The sequence below is a fragment of the Halichoerus grypus genome, chromosome 6 (genome assembly GCF_964656455.1).
Source record: "Halichoerus grypus chromosome 6, mHalGry1.hap1.1, whole genome shotgun sequence".
In the NCBI taxonomy this organism is placed as follows: Eukaryota; Metazoa; Chordata; class Mammalia; order Carnivora; family Phocidae; genus Halichoerus; species Halichoerus grypus.
In genome coordinates this window covers 111460288-111479804 of record NC_135717.1, presented here as the reverse complement: position 1 = coordinate 111479804, position 19517 = coordinate 111460288, and the positions used below count along the sequence as shown (strand labels likewise).

Below are 19517 nucleotides of genomic sequence, written 5' to 3'. Positions count from 1 at the left end.
GTGTGTGTGTGTGTGTGTGTGTGTGTATGTACACATATAATGAAATATTATTTGGCCATAAAAAAGAATGAAATCTTGCCATTTGCAACAACATGCATCAGTCTAGAGAATATAATACTAAACAAAATAGTCAGAGAGAGACAAATACCATATGATTTCACTCATATGTGGAATTTAAGAAATCAAATCAATGAAAAAAAGAAAAAGGAAAAAAAGAGAGAGAAACAGAAAAACAGAATCTTAACTACAGAGAACAAACAGATGGTTACCAGAGGGAAAGTAGGTGGCAAATGGGTGAAATTAAAAGTATGCTTATCTTGATGAGCACTTAGTAATATATGGAACTGTTGAGTCACTATATTGTACACCTGAAACATATATAACACTGTATGTTAACTACAGTGGAATTAAAATTTTTAAAAATACAAAAAAAAAAAGGAAAGAAAATCACCTTTATTATTAAGCAAAATGCAAGTTCCCTAAGAGAGAAGTAAATCTCTTACTTGAAGATTACTATCACCCTAAATTCTTTTGGGAACAGAGCTAGATATAAGAAAATTAGCTAATTATCTTGATGATTGTGTCTCCACAGCTCTGTTGCGCTCATATATGGAAGATTTGGGATTTATGATGTGAAAGAATTTCCTACATAACAGAACACATAAATACCATCAAAACTATGAGGTTATGGGCGCCTGGGTGGCTCAGTTGGTTGAGCGACTGCCTTCGGCTCAGGTCATGATCCTGGAGTTGCTGGATCGAGTCCCACATCGGGCTCCCTGCTCGGCAGGGAGTCTGCTTCGTCCTCTGACCCTATCCCCTCTCATGTGTTCTCTCTCTCTCATTCTCTCTCTCTCAAATAAATAAATAAAATCTTTAAAAAAAAAAAAACTATGAGGTTATGTTGAAAGGTAGAAATAATTCACAGAAACTAATAGTTTTTTGTTTTGTAAATACTTAAAACTTAAGTGTCCTTAAGTAACCCAAGAGTATTTTTGGGAACACACCTGAGATTTTTTATGGTTCTATCACAGACTGTGAATTTTCTGGAGCTGAAATTTATTTCTACATCTTTGTAGCTTAAGTAGAGGTTTAAAATGCATGGCTTTTGAAATCCTTCCAGAATCTGTTACCTGTGGGAAAAATTTCAAACTTTTAATTTAGAAGACTATTTGCCATAGAATTAAAGATCATGAAATAGGTAGTAATGATTTAATTGCAAGATTACACAATGAGTGCTCGCTTCGGCATCACATATACTAAAAAAAAGATTACACAATGAAAGAAAAGTCCCTTTTTGATGTGTGTGTGTGTGTGTAAAGACAGCTTGAATAAAATCAAGATGGAGAAGATTTACAAATAAATTATATTGAATTATCTAAACAAATAGCAAATCAATGTCCTTATCAGAAAAAAAAGCATTAATTCAGTGGCATTGAAAAATGATCTCACATGGCATACCTCAGAGGGGCATTATTTTCAATGATATGCTTACTTCATACAACCATTTGCAAAGGGACCACCATTATGCCTCTTCAGTGAGCTGAAGATTTTACTTATATTTGGCCTATGGCGTCTTTTCCCCTGTGTTGGAAAACTCATCAGTTGTTAAAATCCATAGAGATTGTCAACTACAGAGTAAGCACTCGACTCTGAAATCACTCTGCTGATTCAAATTTTGCTCTGAAGGGAATTGGTCAGGCTGCATTTGACACAACGAGGAACAACTCAGCAACATATGCTGAAGTGACACGGTCTGTGAAACAAGGAACCGAGCATGTCCTGCTGCCTCTGACCGAGCGAGCGCAGTGTGTGCAAAAGTATAGGAGACAGAGAGACTGACCGAGTACTTTTACTATTACGAAGAGGAAGAAGAGAGCGAGTGCAAGACAGAGAGAGAGAGATGGACAGAGGGAGAGATGGACAGAGAGAGAGGGACAGAGAGAGAGAGATGGACAGAGAGAGAGATGGACACCGAGAGAGAGATGGGCAGAGAGAGAGATGGGCAGAGAGAGAGAGAGAGATGGACACAGAGAGAGAGAGGGACAGAGAGAGAGATGGGCAGAGAGAGAAATGGACAGAGAGATGGACACAGAGATGGGCAGAGAGATGGACACAGAGAGAGATGGACAGAGAGATGGACAGAGAGAGAGAGATGGACACAGAGAGAGAGAGGGACAGAGAGAGAGAGATGGACACAGAGAGAGATGGGCAGAGAGAGAAATGGACAGAGAGATGGACACAGAGAGAGATGGGCAGAGAGAGAGATGGACACACAGAGAGAGATGGACAGAGAGAGAGAGAGAGAGGGACAGAGAGAGAGAGATGGACCGAGAGAGAGATATGCACAGAAAGTGAGAGATGGACAGAGAGATGGACAGAGAGAGAGAGAGATGGATGGAGAGAGAGATGGACAAAGGGAGAGATGGGCAAAGAGAGAGAGAGAAAGGGAGACAGACCTATGTGCACTTTGTGTACTCCATGTTGTCTGTGTACTTTGGAGCAGAGATTCTGAATGACTACACTCTATTTTGAAGGAAGATGACAGACAACCCCACTTACCTGTTTTATGAATAACAGACATAGAATAGGCATTATTATGCAGGAATGAAAAGTTGTGCAGGTAAATTAATTTAGATCCACATTTGTAGAATACTGCAAGTGATACACACCATTACTACAGCAGCATGCCATTGATAAATGAAACGTGTTACCAAGCATTTGTCCAAAATAATCATTTAGGAGCATAATAAGAGGAGAGCAGTGGGAACAAATAACAGAAGTCTTGTTTCCTAAGACTTAGATAGAAATGATTTCAGTTAACTTATTTAAAGATAACCAAATGAAAAATAAAATAATTTTATTTTCATTGAACTGATAAAATTTTAGGGAACAGCAGTCCAATACCGTAGAAGACACAGTTTCACAAATCTCGACTTCTTGATTTGTTAAAGGGGAAACTTTAGTAGATGATCTGTATGGTCCCTTTTAGCTCTAAAATATTCTGTTTCTCTAGAAAAGAAACTAATAATCTTAGTGGAGGAGAAGTTACACTGTCCTAATTGTGATCTTATTTGCATAGCCATATAAAAGAGAATCTAACAGTAGCAAGCCTCGTTATTTAGATATATTTTCAGTTTTAAAATGCATAATTAACTACATCTGTACACAGAAAATAATAACAATCCAAAAATAAATAAATAATGATATGTTGACTGTGTAAATGAAGAGCAATTATCTTTCTATTCACCTTAATCCCTACAGACATCTGTGCTCCTTTGTTTGATAGGTCTTTAGTCCTCACTATCTGAATAATAATCATAAAACTGATGGTATTAATAATGGATACAAGTCAGTTAGGATCTATTTTGTGCTCTATACTTGACATATTTAATCTTCGCAGTAACATTATGAATGTATGTTTTATCTGTTTTACAAAACAAGGAAATGTAAGCTCAGCTCAGAGAGGTGAAGTAACCTACTCAAGGGATCCCATCTACTACATGACAATTCCAGGCACTGAATTCAGCTCAGACTGCCATCAGGGTGCTGCTCTTTCCCCTAAAAGGGACCGACAGGAATATTCATTGAGCAAATGGGAGCCGGCGAAGTGAACCAAAATTCAGAACTAACGTAACTCCCTCGAGATTCCCTCCAGACACCTCAGCTCAGACAACTCTGCGGAGACAACAGTCCTTCCTACACAGTGGATTGATCTTCCTTTGTATCATGCCATTCCACCCAAGGAGCCCTACTCTCTCCCTTCTGCCCCTAAGTCCTAGTCTGCAGCTCAGAAATCCCATTCCCCTTCCCAGTTCCCAGTTAGCTGAACTCTCTGGTTTAATGCACCCCTCTCTGGGTTTACCCTAAGCAATAAGACATCCAGGTGGGAGGTATGGGAGACCCTGAAATCCTAAGCCAACTCACTTGGGAACAGGAGACAGAACCTTGGCCTCTTCCTAACCAGGATCTCCCCCATGCAGCAAGAACGGCATGAGTAGGAAGGTAGAAACAACGTGGATATGCAATTTCAAGATGGTGTAGTGACACCAGCTGACCACAGAACTCCGTCCCTAGCAGTTTACCGACAGGCATGCTTGGAGTCCCGTATTCATATCATACCACACGCTGCCTTATCTAGGTTCCACCAGGCTCCCACCCTCTGGGTGGTCTGTATCAACCCTGGGTCCTTTTTAAAATATTCCTTATCTGCCCAAGTTAGGCTAGTGAACCCACCTCCTTGCTTTGCCATGATAGTTTAACCTAGGCTGCAGTTTGATGTTCTGACTGATGCCAGTAGGTCTGGCTACATAATTGGTGGGACCCAGCACAAAGTGAGACGTTGTTCCAAAAGCATTAGAGATTTCAAGAGAACGCAGTGCAGCCTGAAACCAAGTGCAGGGCCCTTCTGAGTGTGGAAGCCTGTGTGACAGGACTGGTTCCTTGCCTATGAAGCTGGTAGCAGCTCTTTTACTCTTTACTCGGTAAAGAACATACTCCTGATTGGCTTTCCTTTGAGGATGTCAAAACTGTGCAATGCTTCTCTTATTAAAAATATGCAAAGCAGTAGACATTTGCTTTTCATCATAATTTATGGCTCTCAGGTAGCATTAATAGTTCTGCAACATAGTAGTGTGGTTTTTAATACCAGCCTGCTTCTTCCTACTTACTTCTATTATTAGACCACTTTATAAGACCTGCTATTATAAGATCTACTTTAATATTTACTCCCCCCATCACTCTTGTGTTCAGCATGGACCAAGCCAGGCACCCTACCCCTATGAGCTGCCCTCCCCTGCCCGACCCCATCCAGTCTTCTGAACTCATGACCGTGGGCACGGCCCTGATTTCCTGGATGACTTTAGCATCAGTCAAACACACTCAAGGATGATAAACCTAGTGCCAAGCTTTTTGACCAAAAATAATATTCTAGAGGAGATTGTGACATGGCAGATACAAAATGGGGATTTTTTTAAAAGATTTTATTTATTTATTTGAGAGAGAGAGCGAGAGAGAGCAAGGACAGGGAAGAGAGGGAGAAGCAGGCCCTCCGCCGAGCAGAGAGCCTGATGCGGGGCTCGATCCCAGGACCCTGGGATCATGATCTGAGCCGAAGGCAGACACTTAACTGACTGAGCCACTCAGGCACCTGAAAATTCTGGATTTTTTAAGCTGATCACTATAATAGTCGCTTGTCTATAAATATGTTATCGATTTTAACTTTTTTGCTTATTTTAAGTTGGGGTAAAACAAAAAAATGTACCATCTTAACCGTTGTTAAGTGTGCAGTTCAGTGGCAGTAAGTACATTTACATTGTCGTGCAACCTCATCACCACCCATCTCCAGAACATTGTTCATCTGCCAGAACTAAAACTCTGTCCCCATAGGACAACACCTCCACACTCCCCTCCCCCAGCCCCTGGCAACCACCATTCTACTGTCTGTCTCTATGAATTTGATTACTCCAGGTACCTCATAGGAGTGGAATCATACATTATTTGCCTTCGGGGGACAGGCTTATTTGATACTCACTTTTGACAGAAACCTTTCAGTTGAGTGTGTGGAACAGGGGGACAATCCCTTTGGGGCCCCTAAGTTTTAGAGAATTCGCTTACTGCCATAGGAAATAAGGCCTGAAAGGGAGAGTTGGATCTGGTCGCGGGGTTGGAAGCATTCTATCATCCCTTCCACCAAGATGGCGAAGTCTCTTTTCCTCCACTTCTAACCTTATTTGTCAACAGGAATGCTAAAATCCTTTGAAGTCAGATGTCACTTGCAAAGGGGCCTGTTCTTAGGTCAAAAAGAAGAAAAATGCCTTTTTGTCTTGTATTACTAAAACAATAACTGTTCAGTTAACCAATCTGCAAACTCTCCCATCGTTAGATAGTTAATGAGTCTTTTTTTTTTTTTTTTTTTTGACTAATCAGCACCTCATTTCTGCTTTATTTATCCTTGGTTCACCCTCTGTACTGGGAACACTTTGCCTAGATATGCAAATCGTTGCAGGCTGACCTTGATAAATGGTCTGTGTTAGTGTAATTTAGATTAGTTCAGTAATTGTTTGGAACGGAGGCCAGAAATCTTCCCAGGGGTATTAAACATTCACTTTCAGGACTTGGTGGTCTGTAGAAAGGAAAGGTCAGATAAAGGTGCTTTACCACCTTCATCTCAAGGTCACTTCTATTCTTGCTATCTATAAACAGTTGCCTAGAATCCATCAGCTAGCTGCGAAGACGGGGCTGATTCCCTAGGTTTTCCTGGAAGCTGAGATGTGGTAAATCTGGCTAAACTTTAGAAAAAAGCAGAGAGCAAAGCCAACTTGAAAAGGTAAAAAAAGTGGTCCTGTGGCCTTTGGAAGTGACAAATGATTTGCTTTGGTTCTGCTTTAAACCGCTGGTAACCCGGAATAGTTCTTAAGGAAGTAGGTGGCTGACTTGTACCTTTCCAACCTATTTTAAGTTTGTCTTATTATATAGAACTATTCCTTTTTTGTCTTTTCAAATATCTGGGGCCTCTTAAGAACAGTAAGTACAAGTAAGGATGACGATAGCTTCTACGAAGCCCAGAGCTTGATCTCTCTTCATTTCCCTTATGCAACCTGACAACAGGCTGAGTTTGGAGCAGCTCTCTCCACGAAAGAACTCAATACTAGCCCACGGCACATTCCCTGGAGACCTGCTGCTTAGCATTCCCTTCTTTCCTCATTTGCAAATGATTTCCTTTTTTTTTTTTTTCCAAGTGATTTCCTTCAATGTCCTCCTTGGTGCAGTCGTATCCCTTGAGCTCATAGCCAATATGTTTTAATGCCTTTTCCGGATTCTTACTGTGAACACTGCTATAATTTTGATCCCAGTTCTTTATCCACCAATATAACCCATTCAGGTGCTTGTTCTGATGTGATCGCAAATACGCTCGTGCCACAGCTATTTGTCCTAACATGCTCTAGCCGGTTCACGGAGCTCTCTCAGAGGATAGTACCTACATGTGAACCCAATCCCAGGACCAGTTCACTACCTCAGGGCAGAGCCTGACTAACACCACCCCTGTTCTAGATGCTATACCTCTTTTAAAATATGAAAATGTCCACATGATTAGAAATTCAAACATGCCTCTAGGCAGATAGATGCCTATAATGCCAGAGTCAATTCTTTCCCCTTCTCCATCACCACCAGCCACCCGCCTCTTGCAAAGGCGATGACTAGGTATCTTTTCAGAAAACAAAATCTTTACATGTATAGCTAAGTAGTTAGATGGTTAGGGATGAAAGGCTGAGATGTTTCTTTCTCAAGTCTCATACATTTTTAACAGGAAATGATGTCTATAGCTAGAAACTGGCTAAAAAGTGAGCAGGTAGGCTCCCCAGATGCTACTGAAAACTGAACTGTGGTACGGCTGCCTAACCTTTCCAGAAAAGCAGAGAGCACAGCCAGATCAGTGTTTACAAAAGACAGTCTTGCAGCCTTTGGATTTGAGAGGTAAAAAAAAAAAAAAAGATACATTTTTACTTTGATTGGGTTTTTCTTAAATTATAAGTAAGGATGAACCTCCTTTGATAAGTCTATTACTCATTTATATTTATCAACAGTCTCTTCATTTCTTTACTCATTTTTCACCTTCTTACATTTGCTTCATCTAGAAGTGATTTTGGTGTAAGGAATTAGGTTGTGATCCAACTTCATTTTTTTTCCAAATACCTAGCCAGTTCTCTCAAAAGTTATTGAATAATCTTTTCCCCACTGATGTGAAATATCACCCTCATTTTACATTAAATTATTTCTATATGTATTTCAGATGTGTTTTGGATCTCGACCCTAATCCAGTGAATTTCTATTTCTTCTTAATGCAGAAACTATTTTAGTTGTGGCTTCATGACATATTTTAATATCTGGCTCCAATAGTCATGACTAATTTTGCATATGCATTTAAGTGTAGAATTGTCGGGTTCAAAAAAGTTATGGTGATTTGGGTATATATACACACACATATATATATACACATATATATTCATATACATGATTAATTAGGGAAAATTAAAATATTGTAAATACTGAATCTTCCTACTTAAAGCAAAGTATGTCTTTACCTCTGTTCTTTCTTATATACTCTAGCAGGAAATTTCAAGGGTTTTTTTTTTGTTTGTTTTTTACATAAAACCTACATATTTTTGTTACTTTATGTCACTGGTACATCTTTTTTATTGTTGCTCTCATAAACAGGATGACTTCTTTCATTGTATTTTCTAATTAGTTACTGGTTATATATATGAATTTTAAAACCAAATATCTTTCTGAAACCTAATTGTTTATAATAGTGTTTGTGCTGATTCTCTTGGTTTTCTAAGCATATGGCCATATTGGCTGCAAACATGGTAATTTTGCTTCCTACTTTAGATTTCTCATTTCTTTCTTTTGTTTAATTCCATTGGCTGCTACTTCCAGAGCACTGGGGAGCATCATCATAGAAGTTGTGATGCAGCCAGAGCTGCATAATTCCTAGTTTTAAAGAGAAGCAGGAGGAAGGGCATTCATTCTGCTGCTCAGGTCAGAGCTGAGACGGTGTGGTTGTGGGAGCCAGCAGCTGGGGCAGATTTCCTGGTTTCATGATCACAACAGTGGCGGCAGCCATCCTGGCAGGCCTGCTGGAGGCTGGTGTTTAGGAAACATACCTGGAAGCTTAGCCTAGACTTTGCTCCAGCAACTCTTTCAACAATCTCATAAGCAATTCTGCCATATGGCCCTTTCTAGTTAAACTAGCTAGAATGGTTTCTGGGATCTGCAATCAACTCTGATAGAACACCCTTACCTTGTTTCTAAGTTGAAAGAGAATGTATTGAGGATTCTAATATTTCAGCATTAACAATGATGTTAGCTTTTGAAATGTGTTTGTGTATACAAATATATTTGTATAATGTTTTTAAAATGCTTTTGAAATTTTCCTTTAATTTCCTCCATAGCCATGGTTGTTTACTCTTCTCACTTCTAATTTTATGTGGGTTTGTTTTTTTTTCCTTTGGTTTCCTTAACTTCCTGCTCTAATAACAAATTTACAGTCAATGGACATCCACCATTCATCCACTATTTTTAAAAATGTTTCGTATGTGTTACTTTTAAGCTGATTTCTCACCATCTGTGTGTGTGCTGCGTGTGTGTGTGTTTAGAGACTAGGACCCACACTTTATTTCTGTCAAACTGCATCTTCTTAGATAAACCTAGAGTTTTTGTTATTCAATGTCTGTATATACGTTCCATCTTTACTGTAAGTTTTACCGCAATACAATTTATGTAATTTATTTAAAATGAAAAAGTTAAACAGGACAGGACTGAAAATAAAAGCTTTAGAAATCACTTTATAGACTGACATTGATTTTTTTGAGAGCACTTTTTTAGGTACAATCTTCAATCAGTTCTGAATCACCAAATTATACTCACACTTATCCCAAATATCTTTACCTTAATTTAGGTCAGGACATTGTGTTAAACTTCTCAAATAATTCATCAATTGCCTAGAAAGTCAAGATCTGTTTTCAAAAATAATTTTGTTTTAATGAACTTAGAAAAAATACCTCTTATAAAAATATTTTAGAGACAAATTATGTAAACTTCAGTTCTGATATAAAGCCTACAATATCCTTTAAAATCAGAAATAGTGCTTTTCCTTCCACTTTAAATATTCAGTCAGCATTTCCCTACCATAGGTCAATGGTTCTGAATCATTCACTGCTGCTTTCTCTGTTCTATGGTTTGCAAAGAATATAAACACTGTTAGGGCTACACTTACTTTTATCAATATTTGATTTATACATTTTTGCCCAAAGTATTCTGCATCCCTTAATTCAATTAATGCCAAAATACTTTGAATGCATATGTGTGTATAAAATATGTATGTGTATGTATATATATATATATACACACACACATATATATAATATACTCTAGTGTGTGTGTATATATATATACATATAGTATACTCTCTCAAAAATTAATATCTGGCTCAGATATACATGACTAATTTTGCATATGCATTTAAATGTAGAATTTTCAGGTTCAAAAAAGTCATGTTAATTTGGGTATGTATATACATATATATTCATATACATGATTAATTTAAGGAAAATTAAAATACTGGTAATATTGAATATATAATATTGAATATAATATACATAATATAATATATAATATTATATCTACATATAATCTATCTATCGAGAGAGAGAGATTGAGAGAGTTGCCATGGAGTCAATCCAATCTCAATCCCTCTTGGTAAGAAAAGTGCCATATTTTGTCAAGTCTAAAACACAATTATAAGACAGACTAACAATTAATTTAACAATCATTTTTAGGACCAAAGGGAAATAGAACTAATGCATTAAATGTATTCACTGACTAGGAGATGTGTTTGAAGCTGAAGCGTGCAGGTCAGAACGTATTGCGAGCTCTAACCCTGACTCCGAAGGATCTTTTGCAAGGCTAGTTGTCCTCAGCTCAGTCAGAAGATACATTCTTTATTTTTCTTCTCAGACATCTGTATGATTGGTCCTCTATTTAGAAAGGTTTTCAGTCGACAGCAGAGGATATCTCTGAAGGATGTAGGGTGTGACTCACTGGAGTCACCCCTTCATCTTCTTGGCTCTCTTTATACCCTTACAGCAGCTCTGCCACATTCTTGCCCCACTAGATGTCACCAGGTTTTTTCTGTAAGTTTCCCCAACTGCAAAGAAATATTATGCACAACAGAATGGAATAGAAGTTACTGAAGGCACTGAGGTTTGAATAATATTTTAAAAGGTCAGTTTCACTTCTTCCATGTCTAACTTCATTTTTTTTTTTTTTTTTTTGCAGTAACTGCTCTAGCCAACAATGTGTCCTATTGGTGGTTTACTCACATTGTTTGGAACTATAATTTTGTAACAGATGCACACTATAGCATGAGAGGAGAGGAAGGGCAAAGAAGAAAACTCAAAATTTAAACATTTAGAAAGTACTCTGACTGATAACATGTTTTAGTTATAAGGCTTATTTGGGAAAAAAAATCTTTGGTTTAAAAATAAAAGCTTTTAAAATGCAACTTTCAGGCATTTTCCCAATGCCTAATGAATTGCTTTAAAATATAAAACCAGGAATCCAGGAATTATTTGTTTCTGGTTTCCAATAAAGCTTCATTAATCACCATAGGCCACTAAAAAATCAGTAAAATGTCATAAAAGCTTGCATTCCATTTTCCTGTAAACCTAATGGTGACACTTCTATAGTGAAGAGGTAGAAACCTTAAAGGATTAGACATGTTCTAGAATACAAATTAGTAGTTCATGGCAAAGAGGAAATAAATGTATGTCTGTATCTGTGCATAAGATATATGCATAATGGTGGTTTTGCTAACATGCAAACTTTTTATTCTTTGCCATCAATTTACTTCTTTAACCTTCCCTACTTTAAAAGAATCATAGATAAAATTCACTTAGATATTATTATCCACATTTTACAGACAAAAACAATAAGACTTACAGAGGTTAAGAAACATGCATAAGATAACAAATCAGTTAATGGAGGAACCAAGGTTTTACTCCAGCAAATCTGACCCTAGAATCTGTCCTCTTGAGCACAATGCTACGCAGCGTCCCCTAAAGCATTCAGCAATAAACGATCACATATATTATTCTGTGGCCAAAGAGTATGAATCAGCCAACAGCACTTAAAAAATTAAATGAAACATGTTGACTGTCATATTCTAACTTTGCTCTATTTATAGAGTACATATCATGTCTCTTCTATAGAAAAATCAGCTTGTGTAATAAATCCCAATTTCTTGTTCTATCTCTTCGAATATTTTCCCTTTATAGTATATAGTTTATGCAGTTTGAATGGAAAGTGTTGTTTCTGGTTTTTGACACAAAAGCTAAGTGAACACATATTACTGTTTGAGTATTATGACACATGGGTATTATGAACTTCGATTTATCCAGAAAAATCTGACTAATGCTCTTCATTAATGCTATTGTGTAGGTTTACAAACACGCATATATTTTTAACGCAAAAGCAAAACACCCTCACTAACAAAAACCTATACCTTTCCAAAAGGATTATGGTATGTTGTTTTTAAACAATATACCAAAAAAAAACTGAACTATTGCTACCATTTGATAAATTTTAGTTTTAACTTTAATGATAGAGATTTGAAATTCAGGAATTGATCCCCTTAATTCTGGCTCTGCCATTAATGAACTAGATGACACTGAACACACCATTTAAGTTCTTGGAGCATCTTCTTCTTCCTCTGTGAATACTAACCTACCTGGTTGAACCGATCCTGGTGATCAACGAGATAGAAGAAATGGGCATGGGTTAGAAATTTAAAACATTAAATATAAAATGATTTTGTTCAGAGCCTTATTTCTTTCAGACTCTGTTCATTTGCTACAATCTCTCCTAAATTTCTAGGAACTGTATTCTGAGCATGTGGGTTTCATGTTCAACACCACCAATTTCTTCACATTTTCAACCACATCAAGCCTACCTTCCTCTTGCTTTTCAAGGACCTGCATAGTCTGACTTCAGGCTGCCTACCCAGTGCGAGTTCCCATGGCTAACCACATGGACTCTGCGGCTCTTTCCAAGTCCTGATCCAAACACTGTTCCATATTTAACTCATGATGTTCCCCATGTGTTGTGTCTGTTCCCTTCTTACTTAGTGAATTATCTTCCAGTCTTCAAAACCTCAAAATCTCGCATGACCAGCTCTGGTGCCCTGAAGAGCATATAGAGAATACATCATTTTATGATGCCCTTCTGATATGGTTTGGGTTTTTTGTTTGTGTTTTAGTATTGCTCTCCTTCCTTAATTATAATGTCCTTCAGGTGGAAGTCCAGTCTATATGCTTTTTCAGAACAGTGGTGAGCACATAACTGGTCTTTTTCTGTCTTAGATGATGAACCAGATATTCCCTAAATAGTATTATTAAGTGCCAGGCACTGTGCCAAGGGCTGAGGTGGGAGGTTGGCACTGTGCCACTCCTCATGGAGACCACAGTATGGTGAATAATCAGTCCTATGCACAGACATTCAGTAAAGAGTTGCAGGGTTGTTTTTTAATGGAGCCCAGGGGACTGACACATAACCCCACTTTTAGGGAGTCAGGGCAGGTTTCTCAAAGGAGATGACCCTTAAGCTATGAGTACCAGAAAGAATAAGAGTCAACCATGTGTAACGGGCACTAACATCACTTTCCAGCTTCCCCAAATGACTGAGCTAAAGGGGATTTAGGATTCCTGTGAGGCCCAGAGCTGCACCACGACTTTTCAAGCACCTCAGTTACATCATGTTCTCTCAACTCTTAGTTCTGTAGGTTTTCCTTTAAGTCACATGGCTTTACTCAGCCAAGCTAATGATAAGCATAATGCATGCTCTTTTCCTAAAGTCAATGAATCCATTCACTTAATTACATTACTGGTCTAACACTTGACTAGAGATAAAATGCCCTAAATTGAGTATCAGTATTTGTACAGCAGATACAATTCTATATTATAATTACTTTTCTTTGACCTGGATAGGATTTGGAATAATACTTAAGAAGAAAAATACAATGTTATAAGCATTAAGTCAAAGTTTGTCATCAAAGGAGCAATGAAAAGAAAGGACACTATTATTTACTAAATGCTCACCACGTGCCAGCCACTAATAAATCTATTTTATAGTCTTTCAGAACTCTATCGAAGTAAATACAATAAAGTTCTTTTATAAGTGAGGAAACTTAGATTTCAGAGAACTTCAACAACTTACCTCAGGACCCAGAAGGTAGATTTGAAACTAAAGCTTGTATCTATTCAAAGCCCAAGTTCTTTCCCTCCATCCCCCTCTGGCTGATTGGTCAGAGATGGGATCTCTAACCAAGCTCCTTAGACTATGCCAGGGCCCCCTTTCAATGTTCTCATATGTCCCTGTACTTCTCCATAAGACAAAGCATCTTGTACTTGTGTATTTCTTTCTATGATTCATTGATTAATATCTGCTTCTGCCACCAGATTCTAGGTTCCAAAAGGGTAATGTCATTTTTATCCACCATATTGCATGCCTAGGGTCTGGCATATTGTTGGTATTTAAGAAGTACTTATGGAAACAATGACATTTATACCATACAGTCTGAAGCAAGAAACATGAAATGGCTGATTCAAGACACTTCTGGGAAGAACAACACAGTGTCAGAGAAGTGAGAGATGTACCAATTGTCTCGGCAGTTTGGACAACACAGTTGTGGTTTATCAGTTTTGAATATTAAGAAACACTCCCTAAGTAGTCTTTCACTTTTATCAATTGTAATAAAAATATGTAATGTGATAAGAAACTGTCGATGGACAAAGAAATTTTCAAGCTCGGGGCACCTAGGTGGCTCAGTTGGTTAAGCATCTGCCTTTGGCTCAGGTCATGATCCCAGGATCCTGGGACTGAGCCCCACATCGGGCTCCCTGCTCAGCAGGGAGTCTGCTTCTCCCTCTCCCTGCTGGTGTGCGCGCTCTCTCTCTCTCGCTCTGCTCTCTGTCTCTCAAATAAATTAATAAATAAATAAAAGAAATTTTAAATCTTTTGGTATCAGTTGCAACTGAATAGGTATAGCTTTTATATAAAATTATTTTAAAGCTAAAAATATTTCAAAGTTATAGATATTTTAGATATTTTAAATCTTCTGATGCAAGTTAAAACTGGGTACACACACACACACACACACACACACACACACGGTTGACCATAAATAAAATCTTCTAAACTGAATACTAGTACTTCCATAGCAGATATGATTCAATATTTGTATGTGTGTGTGCAGTTCATTTAATTTTGTTTTTATAAGCCCTTAGCTGGAAGCTGGATCTGCCTAAAAAATGTCATAGGATTATGTTAGTGCTTGAAAACTTCTACATTAATTATGTTATAAATTTTAATTTAGATTACAACAGGGATCTATAGAACACTTTGATCGTGGTCATACTGTAAAATACTGAAAGGTAACCTTAAATAAGCCTAAGCCTATTCAGGGTTTTTTTTGTTTTGTTTTGTTTTTTCCACTTGGCCCAGTTCTTTGTCTGATACAGAGCAATCTGGTCTAACTCAGTGAAGACTGGTTTCATGAATCTAAGTGAGGAGATATTTTTTCACCTTCTAATCAAAAGTGAAATGCTTTGCACAAACTCATTCCATTCCTGCAAAGTGAAAAGAATAAAGTAAGATTAAAATAAAACACTATGTAATTCATTTCCTACAGCAACACTTAGTGGCAGTGTTATTGCTCCCACCCTATAAATAGGGACAACTGGAGCTCTGCTACCTAACGTGTCCAGTGTGCTAGAGCTGTTAAGTGACACTGTCGAGATGTGTCTTCTCTGGGCCTCTGTTTACACACATAAAATGGAAAAATGGCCGTTCCATCTAAATGCACCTGATTTATGTGATAAATTGATAGTAAGTGTGATGCCTCTAGCTCAGAGTTGGTATTTGGCACACACTCACATAATTATTGAATAAATATTTATTATTTTAATTAGCTAAATTTATTTTTGGCATCATAGGTAGAATCCATGGGCTCATGGTGATAAGAATACAACTTTTCCCACCAGTCAGTGGGTTAGCAAGTGTCACTGAGCGTTGCCGGGAAGCTCAGTGCCCTGAGGGACTAGAGTGGCGACAGGCAAGGATTTAGTTCCCTGGTAGCTACTTCCTAGTTCGAAGGGGAAATCCAGTGCAAGCAGGGGTATCTGACACTCTGAGCAATTAAAAATGGTTAAATTCTATAGGAAGCTTAGAAAGATCAATACTGTCCATTAAATTTCAATGAAGCTCACAGCATCACTAATTCATGAACAATTACCTTGTGATTCAAGCTGTCAACATTTAAGCTTAACCTGACAAGGGGTTCCCTCTTAATTTTTTGTAAGTTCTTTAACTATCTGGCATGCAGCTGTACAGAGATGAACAAATAGGAAACTCTGAGGAGCACTGAAATGGGCTTGAACTTATGGTTATTAGTGATAGGCTGGCCCTGAAGATGACTCTTGGCTTATGAAACATCACTGTTATTAAAGCAGACAAGGATCTCAGAGGATCTAGTATCTCATGTGACAATTTCAGATTTGGCACCAATCAGGCTTTATTTACATTATAGTGCCTTGGCTTGTGAGGAGATTAAAAAATCACTTAGATGATCAAAGAGTTAGAATGGTATGTGTGACTCCCCAGCTGCTGGAAAAAAAAAGAGAGAGAGAAGAAAAAATTTTTAAAAGCATCCTGATACTCCTATCAGGAGATAGGAAATATAATAGGAGATATAATAGGAGATATAATAGGAGATAGGAGAACTAATAGAGCTGATTTAAAGGCCATTATCAAATATTCAAGTGGTCACCCATATAGAAACCAACCAATTCATGAATGGTGTGATTCCAAACTTTGTTCATACATTGACTGCTGGGCAATCAAAGCATTTGTGGTGAGGTTCCCACACTAGCCAAACAATGTTTTATCAGTTCTAGGTTAGCTGAAATACTGTAAGTTTTTAAAAAATGTGAAATAGTATAAAACAATACTGTCACCTTATAGTAAAATATAACAAAATGGTGGGACCCTCTTGATGTTGCTATCCAAAAGGAGGTGTCCTTCCATTTATGAGTGTGTGTGGCCAATGGGTGGATGGTGGCAGGGCAGCAAAATGTCCTCATCCACTCACAAGCTGCCAGGTATACAGGATTTCTGTAAATCATGTAATGATAATTGGCTGTTATTGCCTTAAGATTTCTCACAGCATTATTCAGTGTTTAATTACAATCAAGATCTTAGACCCATCTAACACAGTAGTAACTATTGAGCCCTTGAAATGTGGATAGTCAGAATTGAGATGTGCTATAAGCAGAAAATGCACAGTAACAATTTAGTATGAAAAAAGAATGTAAATACCTCCTTAAAAACTTTTATATTGATTACAGGTTAAAATGATAGTATTTTGGATATACTGTATTAAATAAAATATTAAAACTAACTTTACATATTTCTTTTTCTTTTAAATGTGGCTACGAGAAAACTTAAAATTATCTATGTGGTTCACATTGTATTTCTATTGGAAAAGCTACCTTACAGCATGGGAATTTAGGAGGTTATAGGGCCCCTGGGGTTCTTAGGAGGCAGAGCTCCAAATAACTCAGTCAGAAATAAAAGCCTTCTTTTAACTAATATAAAAAGTTCATAATTAAAAAAAAAACAAGTATGGCTCATCATTAGGACAATCAAAGCAAAACAGTAATGAGGTACCACTTCACATCCATTAGGATGGGTATGATCTAAAAATCTCAGAAAATAACAAGTGTTGGGAGAATGTGGGAAATTGCAACCCTTGTGCACTACTAGGATTGTAAAATGGTATAGTCACTAAGAAAAATAATATGATAGTTCCTCAAAAAGTTAAAAGTACAATTACCATATGATCTGGCAATTCTACTTTTGAGTATATACACAAAAGACTTGAAAGCACAGACTCAGACACGTACTTGGAGCCCCATGTTCCTAGCGGCGTTATTTACAAAAGCGGAAAGGTGCAAGCAACCCAAGTGGCCATTGATAGATGAGTAGATGAACAAAATGGGTATATCCACATGGTTTGTATATTGTTCAGGCTTAAAAAGGAAGGAATTTCCTGCTACAACATGGATGAAACATGAAGAGATTATGCTAGGTGGAATAAGCCAGCCACAAAAAATATCATACCACAGGATTCCACTTACATAAGGTAGACAGAGTGGTCAAATTCACAGAGACAGATGGAAAGTGGTGGTTTCCAGGGGGTGGGGGGGAGGAGGGAATGAGTATACATGTAGCAATAATAGGTAGCTACAAATTTTATCATCATTTTTTAAAATTCAATTAATTAACATAGTGTATTATTAGTTTCAGAGGTAGAGGTCAGTGATTCATCAGTCTTATATAATACCCAGTGCTCATTACATCATGTAACCTCCTTAATGTCCATCACCCAGTTACCCCATCCCCCCACCCCATCCCCTCCAGCAGCCCTCTGCCAGAGATAGAAATACTTGGTCTCAGGCTGGGTGAGCACAGAGTGCCACCGGAGACCAGGGAGACAGGAATGATTGACTGCTTTTCTCTGGGGGCTCACTGAGGAGTGGGGCCCTGAGTTCTCAGCTCCTCCAGGACCAGAGATTGGGAGGCTGCCATTTTCATTCTCGTCCTCCAAAGCTGTACGGAAAGCTTTCAGGGAACAAAAACTACCGAGAGCAAACCCGAGCAGATTACCTAGCCTGGCCCCTGGCAAGGGTGGTGCAATTCCGTCTTGGGCAAAGATATTTGAGAATCTCTGCAACAGGCCCCCTCTCCCAGAAGGTCAGCAAGAACAGCCAGCCAAGACCAAGTTTACCGATCAATGAGAACTGCAGAACTCCAGCACTAGGGGAATACTGCACATACAATTCATGGCTTTTTTTCCCCCTGATTCTTTAGTCTTTCAAAGTTAATTTTTTAAATTTTCTTTCTTTTTTTCTTTTTCTGTTTTTTTTTTTTGAATTTTTCTTTTTCTCTTTTTCAACCAACATCTTATCAATCCCTTTTTAAAAATCTTTTTTATTTTTCATTTTCAGAGTCATATTCTATCCCTTCATTGTAGTTAACCTTATTTTTTGTGTATATATATACATACATATATATATATATATATATATATATATATATATATATAAGTTTTTCTCTCTCTAAAATTTTGAGATACAGTTTCTTCTAACAGACCAAAATATATCCTAAATCTCTAGTGTATGGCATTGTTCTAGTCTCCTGCCTGATCACATTCTCTCCCCTTTTTTGTTTTTTAATTTTTCTTCTTTCTTTTTTCAACCAACTTCTTATCTTATCAATTCCTTTTATAAAATCTTTTATAATTTTCATCCTTACAGTCATATTCTATCCCTTCATCGTATTTACTCTTATTTTTGTACATATATAAGTTTTTCTTTCTTTAAAATTTTGGGAAGCAGTTTCTTCTAACAGACCAAACTATGCTCAAAATGCAGTGTGTGGCTCTGATCTATTCACCAGCCTGATCATATTCTTTTTTTTTCTCTTTCCCTTTCTTTTCCCCCCGGTTTCGGGTCTCCTCTGATTTGTTTAGTGTATATTTTTCTGGGGTCGTTGTTACCCTTTTTGCATTTTGTTTTCTCATTCATCTATTCTTCTCTGGACAAAATGACAAGACGGAAAAAATCACCTCAAAAAAAAAAAAAACAAGAGGCAGTACCGGCTGCCAGGGACCTAATCAATATGGACATTAGTAAGATGTCGGAACTAGAGTTCAGAATGACGATTATAAACATACTAGCTGGGCTTGAAAAAAGCATGGAAGATACTAGAGAATCCCTTTCTGGAGAAAGAAAAAAACTAAAATCTAGTTCTTTTGAAATCAAGAAGGCTATTAATAAGGTTCAATAAAAAATGGAGGCTCTAACTGCTAGGATAAATGAGCAGAAGAAAGAATTAGTGAT

At 37.5% G+C, this 19517-nt stretch overlaps 1 protein-coding gene across 7 annotated transcripts in view; it reads right to left on the bottom strand.

Annotated features, from left to right (window-relative positions):
- The window catches only part of TMEM117 (transmembrane protein 117), a 494145-nt gene that overhangs the window by 36064 nt on the left and 438564 nt on the right, over positions 1 to 19517 (bottom strand). Inside the window, exon 7 of one of the 7 annotated variants that reach the window (XM_078075912.1) lies at positions 10384 to 10708. The exons of the other annotated variants lie outside the window; for them this stretch is intronic. Within the exon in view, the coding sequence (XP_077932038.1) occupies positions 10679 to 10708 (30 nt within the window). The 3' untranslated portion in view covers positions 10384 to 10678. Of the gene's footprint in view, positions 1 to 10383; positions 10709 to 19517 lie in introns of those variants that run through there. 7 annotated transcript variants of the gene reach the window in all.